This window comes from Carcharodon carcharias, chromosome 8 (assembly GCF_017639515.1).
Source record: "Carcharodon carcharias isolate sCarCar2 chromosome 8, sCarCar2.pri, whole genome shotgun sequence".
NCBI classification, from domain to species: domain Eukaryota; kingdom Metazoa; phylum Chordata; class Chondrichthyes; order Lamniformes; family Lamnidae; genus Carcharodon; species Carcharodon carcharias.
Genome location: NC_054474.1, coordinates 161,639,938 through 161,657,791, shown reverse-complemented (window position 1 = coordinate 161,657,791; position 17,854 = coordinate 161,639,938). Strand labels below are relative to the sequence as shown.

General features: G+C 43.4%; 1 protein-coding gene across 3 annotated transcripts in view; it reads left to right on the top strand.

The window, feature by feature from the left end:
- LOC121281015 (gelsolin-like) overlaps positions 1-17,854 on the top strand; it is an 82,412-nt gene that overhangs the window by 18,116 nt on the left and 46,442 nt on the right. For all 3 annotated transcript variants that reach the window (XM_041193571.1, XM_041193569.1, XM_041193570.1), the window contains exons 2-4: positions 12,017-12,218; positions 15,397-15,551; positions 17,061-17,222. In XM_041193571.1, the coding sequence (XP_041049505.1) occupies positions 12,026-12,218; positions 15,397-15,551; positions 17,061-17,222 (510 nt within the window). In that variant the 5' untranslated portion in view covers positions 12,017-12,025. The remainder of the gene's footprint in view (positions 1-12,016; positions 12,219-15,396; positions 15,552-17,060; positions 17,223-17,854) is intronic.

Below are 17,854 nucleotides of genomic sequence, written 5' to 3'. Positions count from 1 at the left end.
AAATTGGGTAATCACTATACCAACAGAAATACCTCCTAAACAAAGATCAGAAGAAATAATGCAGCTAAACAAAGATGATTAACCCATGATCTGTTAGCTGAACACCAATTGATTGGCTAATAGCTAACAGCCATTGCGTGACCCTGCTTATGGTTCATTTAATCAGGTTTTTTTTTGGTTTCTTGCATATTGTGGCTGCTGCTGCTGTTCTTCCTGTGTGGTGTAGAATCTGCGCTTTCCTTTTTAATCTTTATTCTTTGGGTTTCTTTTGTGTGTCTCACCCTGATGCAGCTGTCTGGTCAGAATTTCTTTCTCAAAGAACTACTAAATTCAAAGGGTGACCCAGTTGCTGAATTCTGAGTCGAAAGGAACTTGTAAAAAAAAACATGAGACACAATAAGGAAATTAAGAAACTAGAAAAAGTACAAAATGGAAAATGAGATTGTTTGTTTGTGAGATTCCTGAGCACATTGTGAAAAGCTTTTTATAAATTTGATGTAAATGGCAATTGAATGAAACAGGTAGGACATTTGAAAGACCCATGGGTGATACAGAATCAAGTGGCCAATATCTAAAAAACAACAACTTGTATTTATATTGTGCATTTACCAGAGTGAAACATCCCTAGGTGTGTTAAGAGTGGCTTGAATAAAACTATTTTTGACAATGAGCCACAGAAGGAGAAATTGGGGCAGATAGAAAAACAGTTTTTTATTCATTCACGGGATATGGGCATCGCTGACTAAGCCAGCACTTATTGCCCATCCCTATTTGCCCTTGAGAAGGTGTTGGTGGGCTGCCGCCTTGAACTGCTGCAGTCCACGTTGCCCAGGTACACGCACAGTGCTGTTAGGGAGGGAGTTCCAGGATTTTGACCCAGTGACAGTGAAGGAACAGTGATATATTTCCAGGCCAGGATGGTGTGTGGCTTGGAGGGAAACTTCCAGGTGGTGGTGCTTCCATCTATCTGCTGCCCTTGTCCTTCTAGATGGTAGTAGTTGTGGGTTTGGGAAGTGCTGTCAAAGGAGCCTTGGTGAGTTTCTGCAGTGCAACTTGTAGATGGTACACACTGCTGCTACTGTGTCGGTGGTGGACAGAGTGAATGTTTGTGGATGTGCCAATCAAAGGGGCTGCTTTGTCCTGAGTGGTGTCAAGCTGCTTGAGTGTTGTGGGAGCTGCATTCATCTAGGCAAGTGGAGAGTATTCCGTCATACTCCTGACTTGTGCATTGTAGTTGGCGGACAGGCTTTGGAGAGTCAGGAAGTGAGTTACTCACCACAGGGTTCCTAGACTCTGACCTGCTGTTGTAGCCCCAGTGTTTATATGGCTAGTCTGGTTCAGTTTCTGGTCAATGGTAACCCTCAGGATGCTGATAGTGGGGGATTCAGTGATGGGTAATGCCATTGAATGTCAAGCGGTGATGGTTAGATTCTCTCTTGTTGGAGATGGTCATTGCCTGACACTTCTGTGGTGCAAATGTTACTTGCCACTTATCAGCCCAAGCCTGGATATTGTCCAGGTCGTGCTGCATTTGGACATGGACTGCTTCAGTATCTGAGAGTCGCGAATGGTGCTGAACATTGTGCAATCATCAGCGAACATCCCTACTTCTGACTTTATGAGGGAAGGAAGGTCATTGATGAAGCATCTGAAGATGGTTGGGCCGAGGACACTACCCTGAGGAACTCCTACAGCAATGTCCTGGAGCTGAGATGACTGACCTCCAATAACCACAGCCATCTCCCTTCGTGCTGGGTATGACTTCACCCAGCTGAGAGTTTTCCCTCTGATTCCATTGTCTCCAGTTTTACTAGTGCTCCTTAATGCTACACTTGGTCAAATGCTGCCTTGATGTCAAGGGCAGTCACACTCCCCTCACTTCTGGAGTTCAGCTCTTTTGTCCCTGTTTGAACCAAAGCTGTAATGAGGTCAGAAGCTGAGTGGGCCTGGCGGAGCCCAAACTGGACACCAGTGAATAGGTTATTGCTAAGCATGTGCTGCTTGATAGCTCTGTTGATGACCCCTTTCATTACTTTACTGATGGGGCATTAATTGGCTGGGTTGGATTTGTCCTGCTTTTTGTGTACAGGACATACCTGGGCAATTTTCCATAGCCGGGTAATTGCCAGTGTTGTAGCTGTATTGGAACAGCTTGGCTAGGGGCACTGCAAGTTCAGGCGCACCAGTCTTAAATACCATTGCCGGAATATTGTCAGGGCCTATATCCTTTGTAGCATCCAGTGCCTTCAGCCATTTCTCAGTATCACATTGAGTGAATAGAATTGACTGAAGACTGGCATCTGTGATACTGGGGACCTCCGGAGTGGCACTCGGCATTTCTGGCTGAAGTTTGTTGAGAATGCTTCAGCCTTATCTTTTGCACTAACATGCTGGACCCCTCCATTGAGGATGGGGATATTTTTGGAGCCACTACCTCCAGTGAGTTGCTTAATTGCCCTCCACTATTCATGTCTGGATGTGGCAGGACTGCAGAGCTTAGATCTGTTGGTTGTGGGATCGCTTAGTTTTGTCTATCACTTGCTGCTTAGGACCACTTGCATGCCAAACAGCATGTGTTGTAGCTTCACCAGGTTGACATCTCATTTTTAGGTATGCCTGGTGCTGCTCCTGGCATGACCTCCTGCACTCTTCATTGAATCAAGGTTGATCCGCTGGCTTGATGGTAATGGTAGAGTGGAGATATGCCGGGCCATGAGGTTACAGATTGTGTTGGAGTACAATGCTGCTGCTGTTGGCCCACAGCGCCTCATGGATGCCCAGTTTTGAGTTGCTAGATCTGTTTAGCACAGTGATGATGCCACACAACACAATGGAAGGCATAATCAATGTGGAGACGGGACTTTGTCTCCACAAGGACTCACTCATTCCTACCGATACTGTCATGGACAGATGTATCGGTGGCAGACAGGTTGGAGAGGATGAGGTCAAGTATGTTTTTCCCTTGGTTCCCTCACCACCTGCCAGAGACCCAGTCTAGCAGCTATGTCCTTTCAGGCTCAGTCTGGTGATGCTACGAGCCACTCTTGGTGATGGACGTTGAAGTCCCCCACCCACATTCTGCATCCCTTGTCACCCTCGGTGCTTCCTCCAAGTGGTGTTCAACATGGAGTACTGACTCATCAGCTGAGGGAGGGTGGGTGGGTGGTGGTGGTGGTGGGGGGGTGGGGGTGGTGGTGGGCACGGGTATGTGGTAATCAGGAGATTTCCTTGCCCACGTTTGACCTGATGCCATGAGTCTTCATGGGGTCCGGAGTCGCTGTTGACTCCCAGAGCAACCCCCTCCCGACTGTATACCACTGTGCCGCTACCTCTGCTGGGACAATGCTGCCGGTGGGATAGGACAAACCCAGGGATGTTGATGGTGGTGTCTGCGACATGATCTGTAAATGATTGCTTCCATGAGTGTGACTCTCAGGCTGTTGCTTGACTAGTCTATGAGACAGCTCTCCCAGTTTTGGCACAAGCCCCCAGACGTTAGTAAGGAGGACTTTGCAGGGTCAACACGGCTGGGTTTGCAATTTCTGGTGCCTAGGTTGATGCCAGGTAGTCTGTTAGGTTTCATTCCTTTATATTGGCTCTTTACTTGTTTGGTACAAATGAGTGGCGGCTTGCAATGCAATTTCAGAGGGCAATTAAGAGTCAACCACATTACTGCAGATCTGGAGTCATATGTAGGCCAGACCAGGTAAGGATGGCAGGTTTCCTTCCCTGAAGGACATTCGTGAACCAGATAGGGTTTTTTTTTTAACAACAATTGACGGTGGTTTTATGGTCATCATTAGACTTTAATTCAGATTTTTGAATTCAAATTCCACTGTTGGCCATGGCAGGATTTGAACCTGTGTCCCTGGATTACCAACCCAGTGACAATATCACTACACCACCACCTTCCCCCAAAAATGTCCTTTAAATGCCCAGAGCTTTAGAATGGTGGTGTAGAGGGATCCGGATGTCCTCATACCTGAAATGCCAAAGGTTAGCATGCAGGTACCATAAGTAATTAGGAAAGCAAATGGGATGTTTTCCTTAATTTTTAGTTGGGGAAGGGGTGCTGTATTGGAATATAAAAGTTGGGAAGTCTTGCCTCCACTGTTAGTGAGGCTGAGCAGTGATCTTTGGTCTCAAGGTGGCACTTTCTTGCATTGGAGGCAGTTCAGAGAAGGTTCACTGGGTAAATTCCTCAAATGAAAAGGCTTTCTTAGGGAAGATTGGGCCTATATTCTTTGGAGTTTAGAAGAATGAAAGGTGCTCTTATTGGAATGTTCAAGATTCTGAGGTGGCTTGACAGGGTAGATGCTGAGAGGAGGTCCCTCCTCTTGAGGGAACCTAGAGCAAGGGTCATAGTTTGAGAATAAGAGGTCTACCATGTAAGATACATGAGGCAGAATTTTTTCTGAGGGCCATTAATCTTTGGAATTCTCTACCCCAGTGAGCACTGGGGGCTGGGTTAGATAGATCCTTCATCAAGGGAGTGAGGGACAGGCAGGAAAGTGGAATTGAGGCCACGAGCAGATCGAATGCTTGATCAGAGGCAGGTTTTAAGGAGCCTCTTAAAGGGGAAAGCAGGGTCGCGAGGTTTATAAAGAGAATTCTATCCTTAGGGAAGGAAATCTGCTGTCCTTGCCTGGCCTGGCCTCTAGATCCACAGCACATTTCAACTTTCCCAGCATTAATTAGGATAGACATAATGTTAAGGGATGGAGTGGATTTCTTGAAATGTATACAGGAGAACTTTTTAGGTCATTATGTGGAGGGTCCAACAAGGTACGGCGCAGTGCTGGACCTAATTCTGGGGAATGAAGCCAGACAGATGGCTGAGGTGGTGGTGGGGGAGCATTTTAGTGATAGCGACCACAACATGGTCCAATTTAAGCTTGTTAAGGGTCAAGAAATAGACAAGTTGTAAAAAAAAATGTTTTGGATTGGGGGAGAGTGGATTTTAGTAAAATGAGGCAGGATCTGGCCAAGGTAGACTGGGAACAGCTATTTGTGGGGAAATCTACAGAGGAGCAGTGGGGAGTGTTCAAAAAGGAAATGGGGAGGGTACAGGCTCAACATATTCCCTCTAGGGTGAGAGGAAGGAGTAATAAGCCTAGAGAACCATGGATGACCAGAGATATTCAGGTTATGATAAGGAAAAGAGAGGCTTTTAGCAGGTACAAGGGAAGCAAATCAGCAGAGGCATTGGTGGAGTACAGACAGTGCAGGGTGAAGCTTAAAGCAATTAGGAGAGCAAAGAGAGGATATGAGAAAGCTCTGACTGGTAAAAGTAGGGAAAATCCCAAGATATTCTATAAGTATATCAATGGGAAGAGGATAACCAGGGAACGAGTAGGGCCCATTAGGGACCAAGGGGGCAATCTATGGGTGGAGCCAGAGGACATCGGTAGAGTGTTGAATGAATACTTCACATCCGTCTTCACCCAAGAGAATGAGGATGAAGGTATGGAACTCAGGGAGAGAGACTGCAAGGTTCTTGAGCGAATTGATATAGAGAGTGACAAGGTATTGGAGGTGTTGGCAGGCTTAAAAGTGGACAAATCTCCAGGTCCAGATGATTTATGACCCAAACTGCTGAGGGAGGCAAGGGAGGAGATCGCAGGGGCTCTGACTCAAATTTTTAAGTCCTCTCTGGCCACGGTGGAGGTGCCAGAGAACTGGAGAACAGCTAATGTGGTTCCGCTATTTAAGAAGGGTTGTAGAGATAAGCTAGGGAACTACAGACCAGTAAGTCTCACGTTTGTGGTAGGGAAACTATTGAAGAAAGTTCTGAAGGAGAATATCTATCTCCACTTGGAGAGGCATGGTTTGATCAAGGATAGTCAGCATGGCTTTGTCAGAGGGAAGTCATGCCTAATAAATTTGATTGAATTTTTTGAGGAGGTGACCAGGTGTGTAGATGAGGGTAGTGTAGTTGATATAGTTTATATGGATTTCAGCAAAGCCTTTAACAAAGTCCCACATGGGAGATTTATAAAGAAGGCAAATGCACATTGGATTTAGGGTAAATTGATAAGGTGGATTCAAAATTGGCTTAGTTGTAGGAGGCAGAGGGTGATGACAGAAGGGTGCTTTAGTGACTGGAAGCCAGTGTCCAGTGGTGTACCACGGATCTGTGCTGGGTCCCCTATTATTCGTCATTTATATAGACGACATAGATGACTGTGGGGGATAGGATTAGTAAGTTTGCGGATGACACAAAGATTGGCCGGGTGGTTAACAGTGAGGTTGAGTGACTTGGGCTACAGGAAGATATAGACGGGATGGTCAAATGGGCAGATAAGTGGCAGATGGAATTTAACCCTGAAAAGTGTGCGGTGATACACTTTGAAAGGAGTAATTTGACAAGGAAGCATTCAGTGAACGGCATGACACTAGGATGTTCTGAGGAACAAAGGGACCTTAGCGTGTGTGTCCATTGATCTCTGAAAGCGGAGGGGCATGTTAGTGTGGTGGTGCAAAAGGCATATGGGACACTTGCCTTTATCAATCAAGGCATAGATTACAAAAGTAGGGAGGTCATGTTGGAGTTGTATAGAACCTTGGTGAGACCACAGCTGGAGTACTGTGTGCAGTTCTGGTAGCCACATTATAGGAAGGAAATGATTGCACTGGAGGGGGTGCATAGGAGATTCACCAGGATGTTGCCTGGGATGAAACATTTAAGTTATGAAGAGAGGTTACATAGATTTGGGTTGGTTTCATTGGAGCAGAGAAGTTTGAGGGGCGACCCTATTGAGGTGTACAAGATTATGAGGGGGCATGGACAGGGTGGATAGGGAGCAGCTGTTCCCCTTAGTTGAAGGGTCAATCACGAGGGGACACAAGTTCAAGGTGAGGGGCAGGAGGTTTAGGGGGGATGTGAGGGAAAACATTTTTACCCAGAGGGTGGTGACAGTTGCCTGGGAGGGTGGTGGAGGTGTGTTGCCTCACATCCTTTAAAAAGTACCTGGATGAGCACTTGGCATGTCATAACATTCAAGGCTATTGGCCAAGTGCTGGTAAATGGGATTAGGTAGGTAGGTCAGGTGTTTCTCATGTGTCGGTGCAGACGCGATGGGCCGAAGGGCCTCTTCTACACTGTGATTCAGTGAATGTTGACTCTTCAATACCCTCTGAACAAAGGCAGTTAGAGATGGGCAATAAATGCTGGCCCAGCCAGTGACGCCCACATCCCATAAAAGAATAAAATAAATGATTGCAACACTGTAGTGTTAGTGCACTGCTGTGCAGTCTGTATTTTCAAATGTGCTAAAGATCTGGAGATTAACAGGTACAACTTTCCAGCCTTGTACAATAATTAGCTTCAGCTTATGTAGCTAATAAACTAATTTAGTTTCATCTTGGGATGGTTTTCTCTTAACCTGAACATGGCAATATTTGCACTCCACTAATTATCATTTGGGATGGACAGGAAACATTCCTGATAAAATAACAACCCGGAGACTCTGCAATGTAATATTTCTTAGTGTGGAATGAAAGCCACTCTTCCCCTTTAGCCATGGTACCCATTGAATGGCAATGATACTTCAGTCAGAGAATGGCACTGTGGCATACTTGGAGAAGTCTTCCCTCAATTCTTCCAGCCACTCTTGGCTACAATAAGTAGCCTTCAGCATGCAAGTTAACAAATGATCTTGCCTTTTCCTTGCACCTTGTCTATTGAGCCAGAATTGAATTATAAATCAGGGATCATTGGTTATGCTGAGGCCAAAATATCTTCAGGATGAAGAAGATTGGGAAGGCAATCAAATCTGTAGTTGCCACCTGGACACCAGTCACTCTGATTGTCCGCCATGGGTTTTGAGTTCACAGCCAAACAATGAGAGAGTACAGTGAAGCCTCTCTCCTCTGTAACCACTTTCCAGTAAAAGGAGCAGATGTCGGTGGTTGACAGCTTTCTCTGCCACTCTGCATTCAGCTGTGACTGAGCAGGTATAAGTTTAGTCCTGAGAACTGAGAATTACATTGCAGTTCTACTTAGTAGCTACCACACACACCTGAGACTCCACTTGAGAAGGAATCCTCTTAATTGGGGCAATCCAATATTGTAGCAAATAATATTAGTTCTATTTTTTAAACTTTCTTTCCCCCCTCTTCTATCTGCATATATGGTGTAAATGTTAAGCTACACCTTGGGAAATATTATTCGACAATCAAGCCCTGCCCTTTGGAAGCAGAAACCAGCTGGTCTCCAGGGACAGCTCACTGGTGCCTAACTCCCATAGATTTTCAATGTCTGCTCCAGGGTCATAAAAGGTGTGGGAAGACCAGAGAATGAGCGAGATTAGACACCTGCTTTAAAATATAGGACACGCCCATATGTGCCGCCTGCACTGTTAACAGACTGGAATCCAGGCTGGAGGCGGCCTGTCTCCTGCTCAAAGGAATGTGCCAAGCTGAAACTTGTCATGACGTTTGTGTAACTTTTTGAAATCCAAATCTTTATCGACACCTCCCAGTATGAGCGGAAGGATATAATTAATGCTGTGGGCAGAAATGACTAATTTTTATTTTAAGTATTTAAGCAACACATTCATGTGTTTGAACTTTTAAAATAGCTTGTCCTTGTTTGCCAATTATGAAAGTGCTACCCAATGACTGTGTTAAGAAATTTGGGTAGTATTTGTTACTTTGACTCCTTAATGGAATACCCCAGGGATGCTATATATACCTTGCCCATTGGACCCCCCTTCATTCTTATGTTGCCTGAATGCAGCTGTTAATCCACAATGTAAAAGTGATCAAATTTGGTACTAAATTAGGGTTAGGGTTGCAAACTGTGATTAAATGTATTCACAGAATCTCACAGTGCAGAAGAGGCCCTTCGGCCCATCGAGTCTGCACCAACACGTGAGAAACACCTGACCTACCTACCTACCTAATCCCATTTACCAGCACTTGGCCCATAGCCTTGAATGTTATGACGTGCCAAGTGCTCATCCAGGTACTTTTTAAAGGATGTGAGGCAACCCGCCTCCACCACCTTTCCAGGCACCACATTCCAGACCGTCACCACCCTCTGGGTAAAAAAAAAAGTTTTTTCTCACATCCCCCCCCCTAAACCTCTTGTCCCTCTCCTTGAACTTATGTCCTTGTGACTGACCCTTCAACTAAGGGGAACAGCTGCTCCCCATCCACCCTGCCCATGCCCCTCATGATCTTGTACACCTTTTGTATTCCTGGAAGTTCCATCACATGACTTGCCCCCATGCCCCAGCCATTAGTTGACCAACTTGCAATGCACTGCCTTCCTACGCCAGTTGGAAAGCAAAAGGACTCATTACCCAATTGCATGATGCTTGACTGTCAGCCAAATGGGCTTTATTTTCCACTATCAATTTTTATATCTGGCAAAGAGAAATGTTTGAAGAAAAGGACAAAAATCTTTTTTTTGTCACGTCCTGGTGATTTTTCTCTCTGGTTGCGCACAGCCATGTCCTGGAGATTGATCTTCAGTCCCTGAGACTCCAGGCCAATCCTGGAGGGTTGGCATCCCTGGTTTTGTCTAAATAGGTCATAGCTTGATATGGAAATGGGAAAGTGACATTTAGCACTCTGGTTTTCTGATATGGATGTTGTAGAGATTACTTTGTGTAAACCTTGGGATGTATGCAGACAGCAAAAACAGAGTGGAGAGTGTTTTATTTTCTCTTTCACTTAACATTCCTCACCCAGATGCATGCAAATTAAACAATCCCCTTTCCCCCAGCACCCCCACCCCCAAAAATGCACATGCATAATGCTCAGTGATGGAGAATTGGACTCTTTGTCCATTGCATGACCTTGCCTGTAGTCTTTCACCTTGTATTTGAACAGAGTCTTAGTTGTGCCTTCTCTAATATACCAAAGAGCCCATTTTTTAAAAAAAAATATATTAAATTTCCTCCTGGTTAAATACCTTAATTACTTGTTAGATTTATTGCTGGCACTAAGAGGGTGAAAACCTCTTGTGCTGATAAGTATGTGACAGGAGTTGAGCTCTTGGCTCTGAGACAGAAGGCTGTGGGTTCAAGTCTCATTCCGAGGTCTCGAGCACACTAAATCGGGGCTAACCCTGCAGTGGAGTACTGCGCTGTCAGAGATGCTGTCTTTCAGATTAAGTGTTAAATCAAGACCCTGTCTTAGATGTAAAAGATCCCATGGTGCTATTTTGAAGAAGAGCAGAGGAATTATCACTGCCCGGGGCAGACTCTCATTTCCCACTTTTTTAACCCTGTTTTTGCTCTTTCGTTCTGGTCAATATTTATCCCTCAATCAACATCTCAAAATCCTGTTATCTGACTATCATATTGTTGTTCGTGGGAGCTTGCAGTGTGCAAATTGGCTGCTATGTTTCCTGCATTATGGCAAGAACCACACTTAAAGTACTCCATTGGCTGTAAAGCACTTTGAGGCATCCTGTGGTTGTGCAAGATGCTGTATAAATACAAGTTATTCCTTTTATTGATGCACGTATTGATTATTTTGTACTAAAAGTTGATGTAAAACCACTAAAACGGAATTGTGCGTGCTTCTTTCTTAATCATTTCATAGGTGATGCCGAGGCATGTTTACATGTTTGACCCACAGAGAACAATGAAGTCAGCTTGGACGTATTAGAATAATGAGGAGTCTCCCACCAAATGTAACCAAAATTACCAATTATTGCAAATTTATCATATCGCACAAGTATTTGGGAACAGAAGGGCTGGTAGGCCGAACCAAAGGCATCTGTTTGTGTTTGGCCTACATTTTCATCCTATTCCTCAAGTCTGCCTTTTACGCTGGTTGGTGAATGTACGCAAAGGGTGCATATCTAGGAAGGTTGACTTATCTCTGTTCATGAGTGTTTTCCACTAAGCCAATGCTTCACCCTTCAACCCTTGCAGTTTATTGTTGGCTGAAGTGGAAAAGGCTTTGCTTGAGCCAGAGATTTGGAATTTTCCAGGATGCCTGGAATGTTTTAATGGGGTTTGGCCCCATTGTCTCTGACTCTGGTGCGGTGGTTTGAATCTCTGTACGGCAGGGCAGGCTCGTTCCTTGAACATTGACAAGGTAACGAATGCTTGAAGGCAGTACACTTTTTAAACATGATTTTTCTGTCAAGAACAAAGGATCTTTTACGTGCAAATCTTTGTCTTGTTTGTGTGAAAAGCTGCAACGCTCCTACAAATGTTACCAACAACAGAAGCTAAGATCTTTTGTGTGTTCTGATCTAAAGAACCAAATTACAACGTTGTTTTCTGTCTGCATTTTTGAAAAAAATTTCTGTAAGAATAATCTTTATTCGCAACCTACAATGCTAAGCATTTGTGACGTTGTGACTGTAAATATGGTCTGGACAAAATTTTAAGTACAAAAATAATTCTACTACATAGAGAACAATGGGGGAAGGGGGATTTAATAAAATGAGAAACCCATATTTGCAGTAATCTGGGAATGAAATAAAAAACAAATTTCTAGTTCTGTATTCAATTTCAGCATGGTGGGGTTATTGGAACCTATATTCACATGACAATTTTCTGCAAGTGTGGAGTCCATAAATTTGCTAATGTGTAAGTAACTGTGTAAAAAAAAAAACCTTGATTAAAATGCCTCATCCATGTGTTTTGTGTGATATTAAAAATCATCATCAGTACAAAACTCAGCTTTGGTGAATGAGACTACTTTATGGGTATATGATGTTCCTTTGGTGTTTGTAGAGTGAAAATCCTATGATTCTCTACCTATCATTCATCAGCGAACAGACTGCAAGATGAAGGCTCATTACTGTCTTATAAGGAATGAGGATTAGGCAGTATATAAGACCTGGCCAGTAATGCCTACATTGAAAATTATTCTTTAAAAGCTTACTATTGAGAATGATCCCTTTCGTTGCCTACAGGGTCTACTGTAATTGTGCGACAGAGACTGGAATTTGGCCTGGATTTTGATTTCGTTTTTACCTTTAGCTCTTCAGCTTTTAAAGAAGGAAAGGTCTCTGTTTTTACACTGCTGACTGATTCTTTTTCAGGCTCCCACAATGGTTTACCATCCTGAGTTTGAAAATGCCGGAAAGGAGCCTGGTCTACAGATCTGGAGGGTGGAAAAGTTGGATCTCGTTGCTGTGCCCAAAAACCTTTATGGAGACTTCTTCACCGGAGATGCCTATCTTGTAATGCGCACCATTAAACAGCGGTCTGGAAACTTGCAGTATGATCTGCATTTCTGGCTGGGTGAGTGCTTACTTTTGAAGCTTTTACTGTTCACGTTCTGTTGCTATATTTATATTAAAGTCAACGCTTCACTCTTTAGAAATGTCAGTCAGTGAAGTTGCCAAATGCAACTGATTTGAAAGCCTGCTGTGTAAGATTTGTTATCTTGGATAACACAGCTGCAGGAGTTCCAGTCAAGACTAGTCAAGAAAGTAAACCAGTTGCAGGATTTTGTAACTCCAAAATCTGAATTTAACTATAAATAAATTCGTTGACTTTGCTCTGAGAGTTACTGGTAATTCATGGGCAAAATCACAACTGTTTTTAGTGCTATTTTTAGTGCACTGGCTAATGTATTGCATCAAAATTGATTCTAAAGTCAACATTTTAAATGCAACTTTGTTAAAATACCTTGCACAGGCATTTGAAGCAAATGTATTAATCAGCACATTAAATACAAGACACAGAAATTTTAACATGTTAATCATTTCTTGTGTGAAAACATTTCTGACGCTTAACATACAGAAATCTCTAAACAGCAACAGAATCCTTGGAGACCAGAGGAGCAGACCTAAGGGGCTGAATGACTAACTCTTCTGTGTTCCAGAGCACAGCTTATTCTACATACTCCTGCCCTCAAAGACCACCAGCTATTGTACTAAAAACAGCAATCTGGAAATGAGTGAAAGATAGATCAACATTTGAAGAAGGGAGATAGGCTGGGAATAAATATCTTGACGAAAGATTTCCTTTTTTGGATGCTGACTGTTGTCTATTTCCAGCATTTGCATTTTCCTCCAGACCTGATGATTAAGTGCATGCAGGAGCAGTTGGCCAGATGCGGTGCACTACTTGTGGTAATGAAGGCCACCACTGCCCTGACCTTGAACATCACAAAGGCCTTACAGCATCAGTGTGGGACATCTCGCGAGTCAGACACTTTTTTGGCTGGTCGTTTTTTGAACAATTGATGTGTTTATTTCTGCACAATGGATGAATCACAGACTGGAGAAAACAATAGAAGGGAATTACTTCTTTTTTCACTAGTGCAGTGATGTGCATGTGATAGTTTTGCTCATGTTTTTGTCTTTTGTTATGAGAGATTGTGCTGGTTGTACATGTGCTGTAGAATCGGCCTCATTGGTGAATTGATCAATAGGCAAGGGGACCCAGAATGCCTTCCAGATGTATATTCGACTAATCTTGATGTGTTTAGGGGATTAGTATTAGGGGATTTTCTGTCTGAGGCTGGTGTGGTTTTAATGCTTTCAAGTATGATTACTCTCCCCTAAAGTGATCAATAAAAGCCACTGACATGAATGTCAAACCAACTGTCCCTGTGTAAGCTGACAAATACTTCATTGCTTAAAAACATCTTCTCACTGTGTCCTCTGACTGTCTCAGCATAGAACCATGGGCATTTATGAAGCTTTAAATCTTTCTCCATTGTTATTCTTCAAGTAGGTTGAGGCTGACTGCAGCTGTATCTTGGATTTGATATCCAAAGGTTCTGTTAAATTATTGGGAGCGTTCAGTGCCTTTAGCTTTCATAACTCCCGAGGGCCAGGTTTATGGACACCTTCCATTGCCCTGTACAAGGACTTGAGTGGTGTGACCTATTTTCATACTGGCCGCCATTTCGAAGCAGACTTGCTAAGATTAACAACCTCACACTAAGTGGAGTGCTCCAAGTGATGGACCTCCAACCTACATCGGGCTTCATCCATCACTGCTTGCACATTCCTCACCTTGGTGATTCTTAATATCAGTCGTTATTTCTCATCCTCCCTACAACGTGTATACCTGTGCTGGGAATTGCAAGCACTTCAAGTGGGGACAGCGATGCTCTTCTAGCGTGTGTGTGTGTGATTGTTTCCTGCTCTGTTAAGAGAGCAAGTAGTAGTTTGTGACTAAGTGCCCTTGTGGGGATTTCATGTCATTACATGCTGTTATGCTTGTGGATGTAACTATTGCAAGTGGACCCATTGGTCTAACGATGTTGTACCAAGTGTAGAATAAATGAATACTCCAGATGTACTTGGTGCACTAAATGAAGTGGTGTGTTGCTCCCATCCTCTCTTGAAGCATGTAGTATCTTCTTTTTCCCCCCACCCCCCCAAAAACATTTAATCCTAGAATTATTCCTGATATTCCTCCTGCACTTTATACATGGGTGTGCCTCTGCCACATATCAACCTTTTCATACGACATGCCTTCTGACCTCTCCCATCCAGACAGCTCCGCGGTAACTTGCTTTTATTTTGTAATCTGGGATCCACTGCTGTTGCAACTATGTCCCAGTTATGCGGTTTAAAAACCTGGTGGTTAGACCAATAGAAGTTGCTTCCAGCAATACATTCCATCTCCACCTCTTCAAATATAGAATGTTTATGTTAATTTCCTTAATCATACTATTTTCATTCCTAATATCTTTACTACATTTTTAACATTCCTCTCTTGAAGCAGGTTTTTTTTTTGACAACTGCTATTTGATTATGTATGTTGCTTCTATGTGCTGTAGTTTTCTTACCTGTATTCAGTTTCTCTTAGTTACTGGTCTGTTGATGGTGGTCACTACTTTTGTAATGTACTCCAATGTTTACCTGTCTCAATTGCATTTTTGGAACCATCCAGCTCTAGCGAAAGCATTTCACAAAGCCCCAGGACTTAGAATAATAGGTCATATGGCACCAAAAGAGGACATTTGTCCATTGTGCCTGTGCCGGAGGTTTGAAAGTACAATCTAGTTAACAAGTACAATCCCATTCGTCCCACTTCCCTGCCCTTTTCTGCCCGGCCCTGCAAATGTTTTCTTTTCGGGAATGTATCCAGTTCCCTTTTGAAAGCTGCAATAGAATCTGACTCCACAGGAGCACGTCCCGTATCACAACTCACTTATAGTGACTTGTCACTTTGAAAAGTGCAGTGTTTAAATGTCTCTTTGACGAGCTCGAAAATATCATTGTTCTTATGATTAACTATTCTTCATTCTTGTTCACCAAGTTGCAATCTCGGTAATATTTGAACAAAGTGAGTCCTGCAAACTTGTTCATTGTTTTCACACCAATAGCCATTTTGCATAAATTATGAACAGGAAAAACTGGGGCATCTGTTTATTGCTGTTGCTAGTGGGAACATTCTGGCTGGTGTGTGGTGCATTTTCTGTCCTAATAATTTTGCTTCTCTTTTTGATGTGCAGGTGATTCGTGTTCGCAGGATGAGAAGGGAGCTGCAGCCATATTCACTGTGCAGTTGGATGATTATCTTGATGGAAAGCCTGTCCAGTACAGAGAGGTGCAGGGCCATGAGTCCAATATCTTTCTGGGCAACTTCAAGTCTGGCATCAAATACAAGGTAAAAAATTGTCAGTAATTTAAGAGACAGTAACTTGATTCTACGCTTGCCAGTGAATGAGTTCCGTGTTCTGCCTTTTGGCTTTGGGAGCATAGTTCCTTAAATCAACACACCGCTTCAAGTGCAGCCTTGACAAATCTCTGAAATTGTTGACCGCTTTTGTTACTCGTCCTTAACAGTTTATAGAAGCGTTTGAGGATTTCAAAACAAAAAGTTTATAACGTAAGAAGCAACAAGCCAGGGGAGCACTAGCTAAATCAATATAAATACCCAAACAATTCAGCACAACTGGTCGGAGCCAAGTGTATTTTAAGTACATTAGCAGTGTAGGGTGAGATTTCCCATCTGGAGCTGTTGAAGCTGAAGGCTGGCCACAGATAATAAAGTTCTGGATAGGGCAGTGTTTGTCCCACACCAGAGGGATCAGTCTAATACGGTCGAGAACCGATGATGGGTAAATCCTCTGCTGTTGTGGGCCAGCTACCAAAATGATGACTTAACCCCCATGTTAAAGAGGGGTTGACTGGGAAGGTGACTGGGGAATGTGCATGATACGAGGCACTCTGTTCATGTTCCTTTCATAAACATGACATTTCTTCTTTGCTAACTGGAATATTGTGAAACAAAGGAAAGGGAATTAATTGTGCCAGAGAGCCAAGAAGCAACTTATGGCCTTGCTCCACATTGGCACAGCCCACTTCCCTCGGAAGGTGGGGATGGAGAGGCTGAACAGCATCAAAAATGCTTCAGGAATTCCCCCACCCCTCACTTTGTGGTGAGAAACTCAAATGCCTTCAGGGAGATGTGGCTGGACGCCTCAGAGCACTTTCAAATTTGGTCTCACAGCACAAGGAGATGCAACTTGAGTGAAGAAAAAAAACTTAATCTTTTTTGTAAAACTAAGAAATTTTACCTTTACCCAAAGGAGAATGAGTGAGTAAAAGTTATTGTGAAGAGTAGGTCTTTCTGGATTGAAGGAATGGTGGGTGAGTGTGTCCACACCTTTGCCACTCTTTGGTCAATTGTTTACAAGTGTGAGAGGGGGGTCAGTAAATATTTTTCAGATTGGACTGCAAATTCTCTAAAGCTTTCTGGTCAAAATAAATTGTGGCTGCAGTCATCAGCTGGGGGCAAGCCCCCTAAACTCTACGAAGATAGCCGTTGTGTTAAGAAATGGTGTTCTTTGTAAACATCTGCTACCAGTGGCCATTAGGAGTAGCATTGGTCTCGTTAGTTTATCCCTGTCACTGAAACAAAGGACTACTTTGACACACAAAACTGGCAGGAAGTTGCCCAATGAACATTCATTTCAGAAGTTTTGCTACCCACCAACTGGAATCCTTTAGATTGGAGACCCAAGTCAACCATATGGTGAAATTTGAAACTGTTGAGGACAATGGGTTCACAAGTGTTAAAAGGAATGATTTCAAATGCTTTAGTCATTTAATTATACAGTCTGATGGCTTGCTTGAATGTTTTTGCACATTTTTTTTTAATGTTTCACTGCAGGCTGGAGGGGTGGCATCAGGTTTCTCCCATGTGGTGCCCAATGAGGTAACTGTGCAACGGTTGCTCCATCTGAAGGGCCGCAGAGTGGTGCGGGCATTGGAAGTCCCCTTGTCTTGGGATAGTTTCAACACAGGGGACTGTTTCATCGTTGACCTGGGGAATGTGAGTCCTAAACCATTTAAAAGGCTTCGCTTTAAGTCACCAATGTAGGTTTGTTACCAAGCCAGACATTGCATATTTTGTTGTTAATAAGGTGGCATGATGGTTACAAATCACTAAGTAATCTGCAACTAGAATGTGAACACCAACCGTTTGTGTTGTGATGTTTAACAAATGTCAACTTAAAAGGAATTATGTGGTATTTTCTAGGGAGATAAGGTGGTGTAGTGGTACTGTCACTGGGCTAGTCATCCAGAGGCCCAGGCTAATGCTCTGGGGACATGATTTCAGGCCCTTCCATTGCAGCTGGTGGAATTTAAATTCAATTAAATAATTAATCAAAGTCTGGAATGAAAGAAATAGTGACCATGTGATTGTCATAAAAACCCATCTGTTTCATTCATGTCCTTTGGGGAAGGAAATCTGCTGTCCTTAACCTGCTCTGGCCTGCATGTGACTCCAGACCCACAGTAATGTGTTTGACTCTTAACTGCCCTCAAAGGGCAATCAGGGATGGGAAACAAATGCTGGCCCTGCTAGCGATGCCCGTTTCCCCTGAAAGAAAAATAAATTAGGTGAACATCAAATGTTATGCAGGAAGGTTACTCTGCAGTTTCTCCAGCCTATTCTGTGTT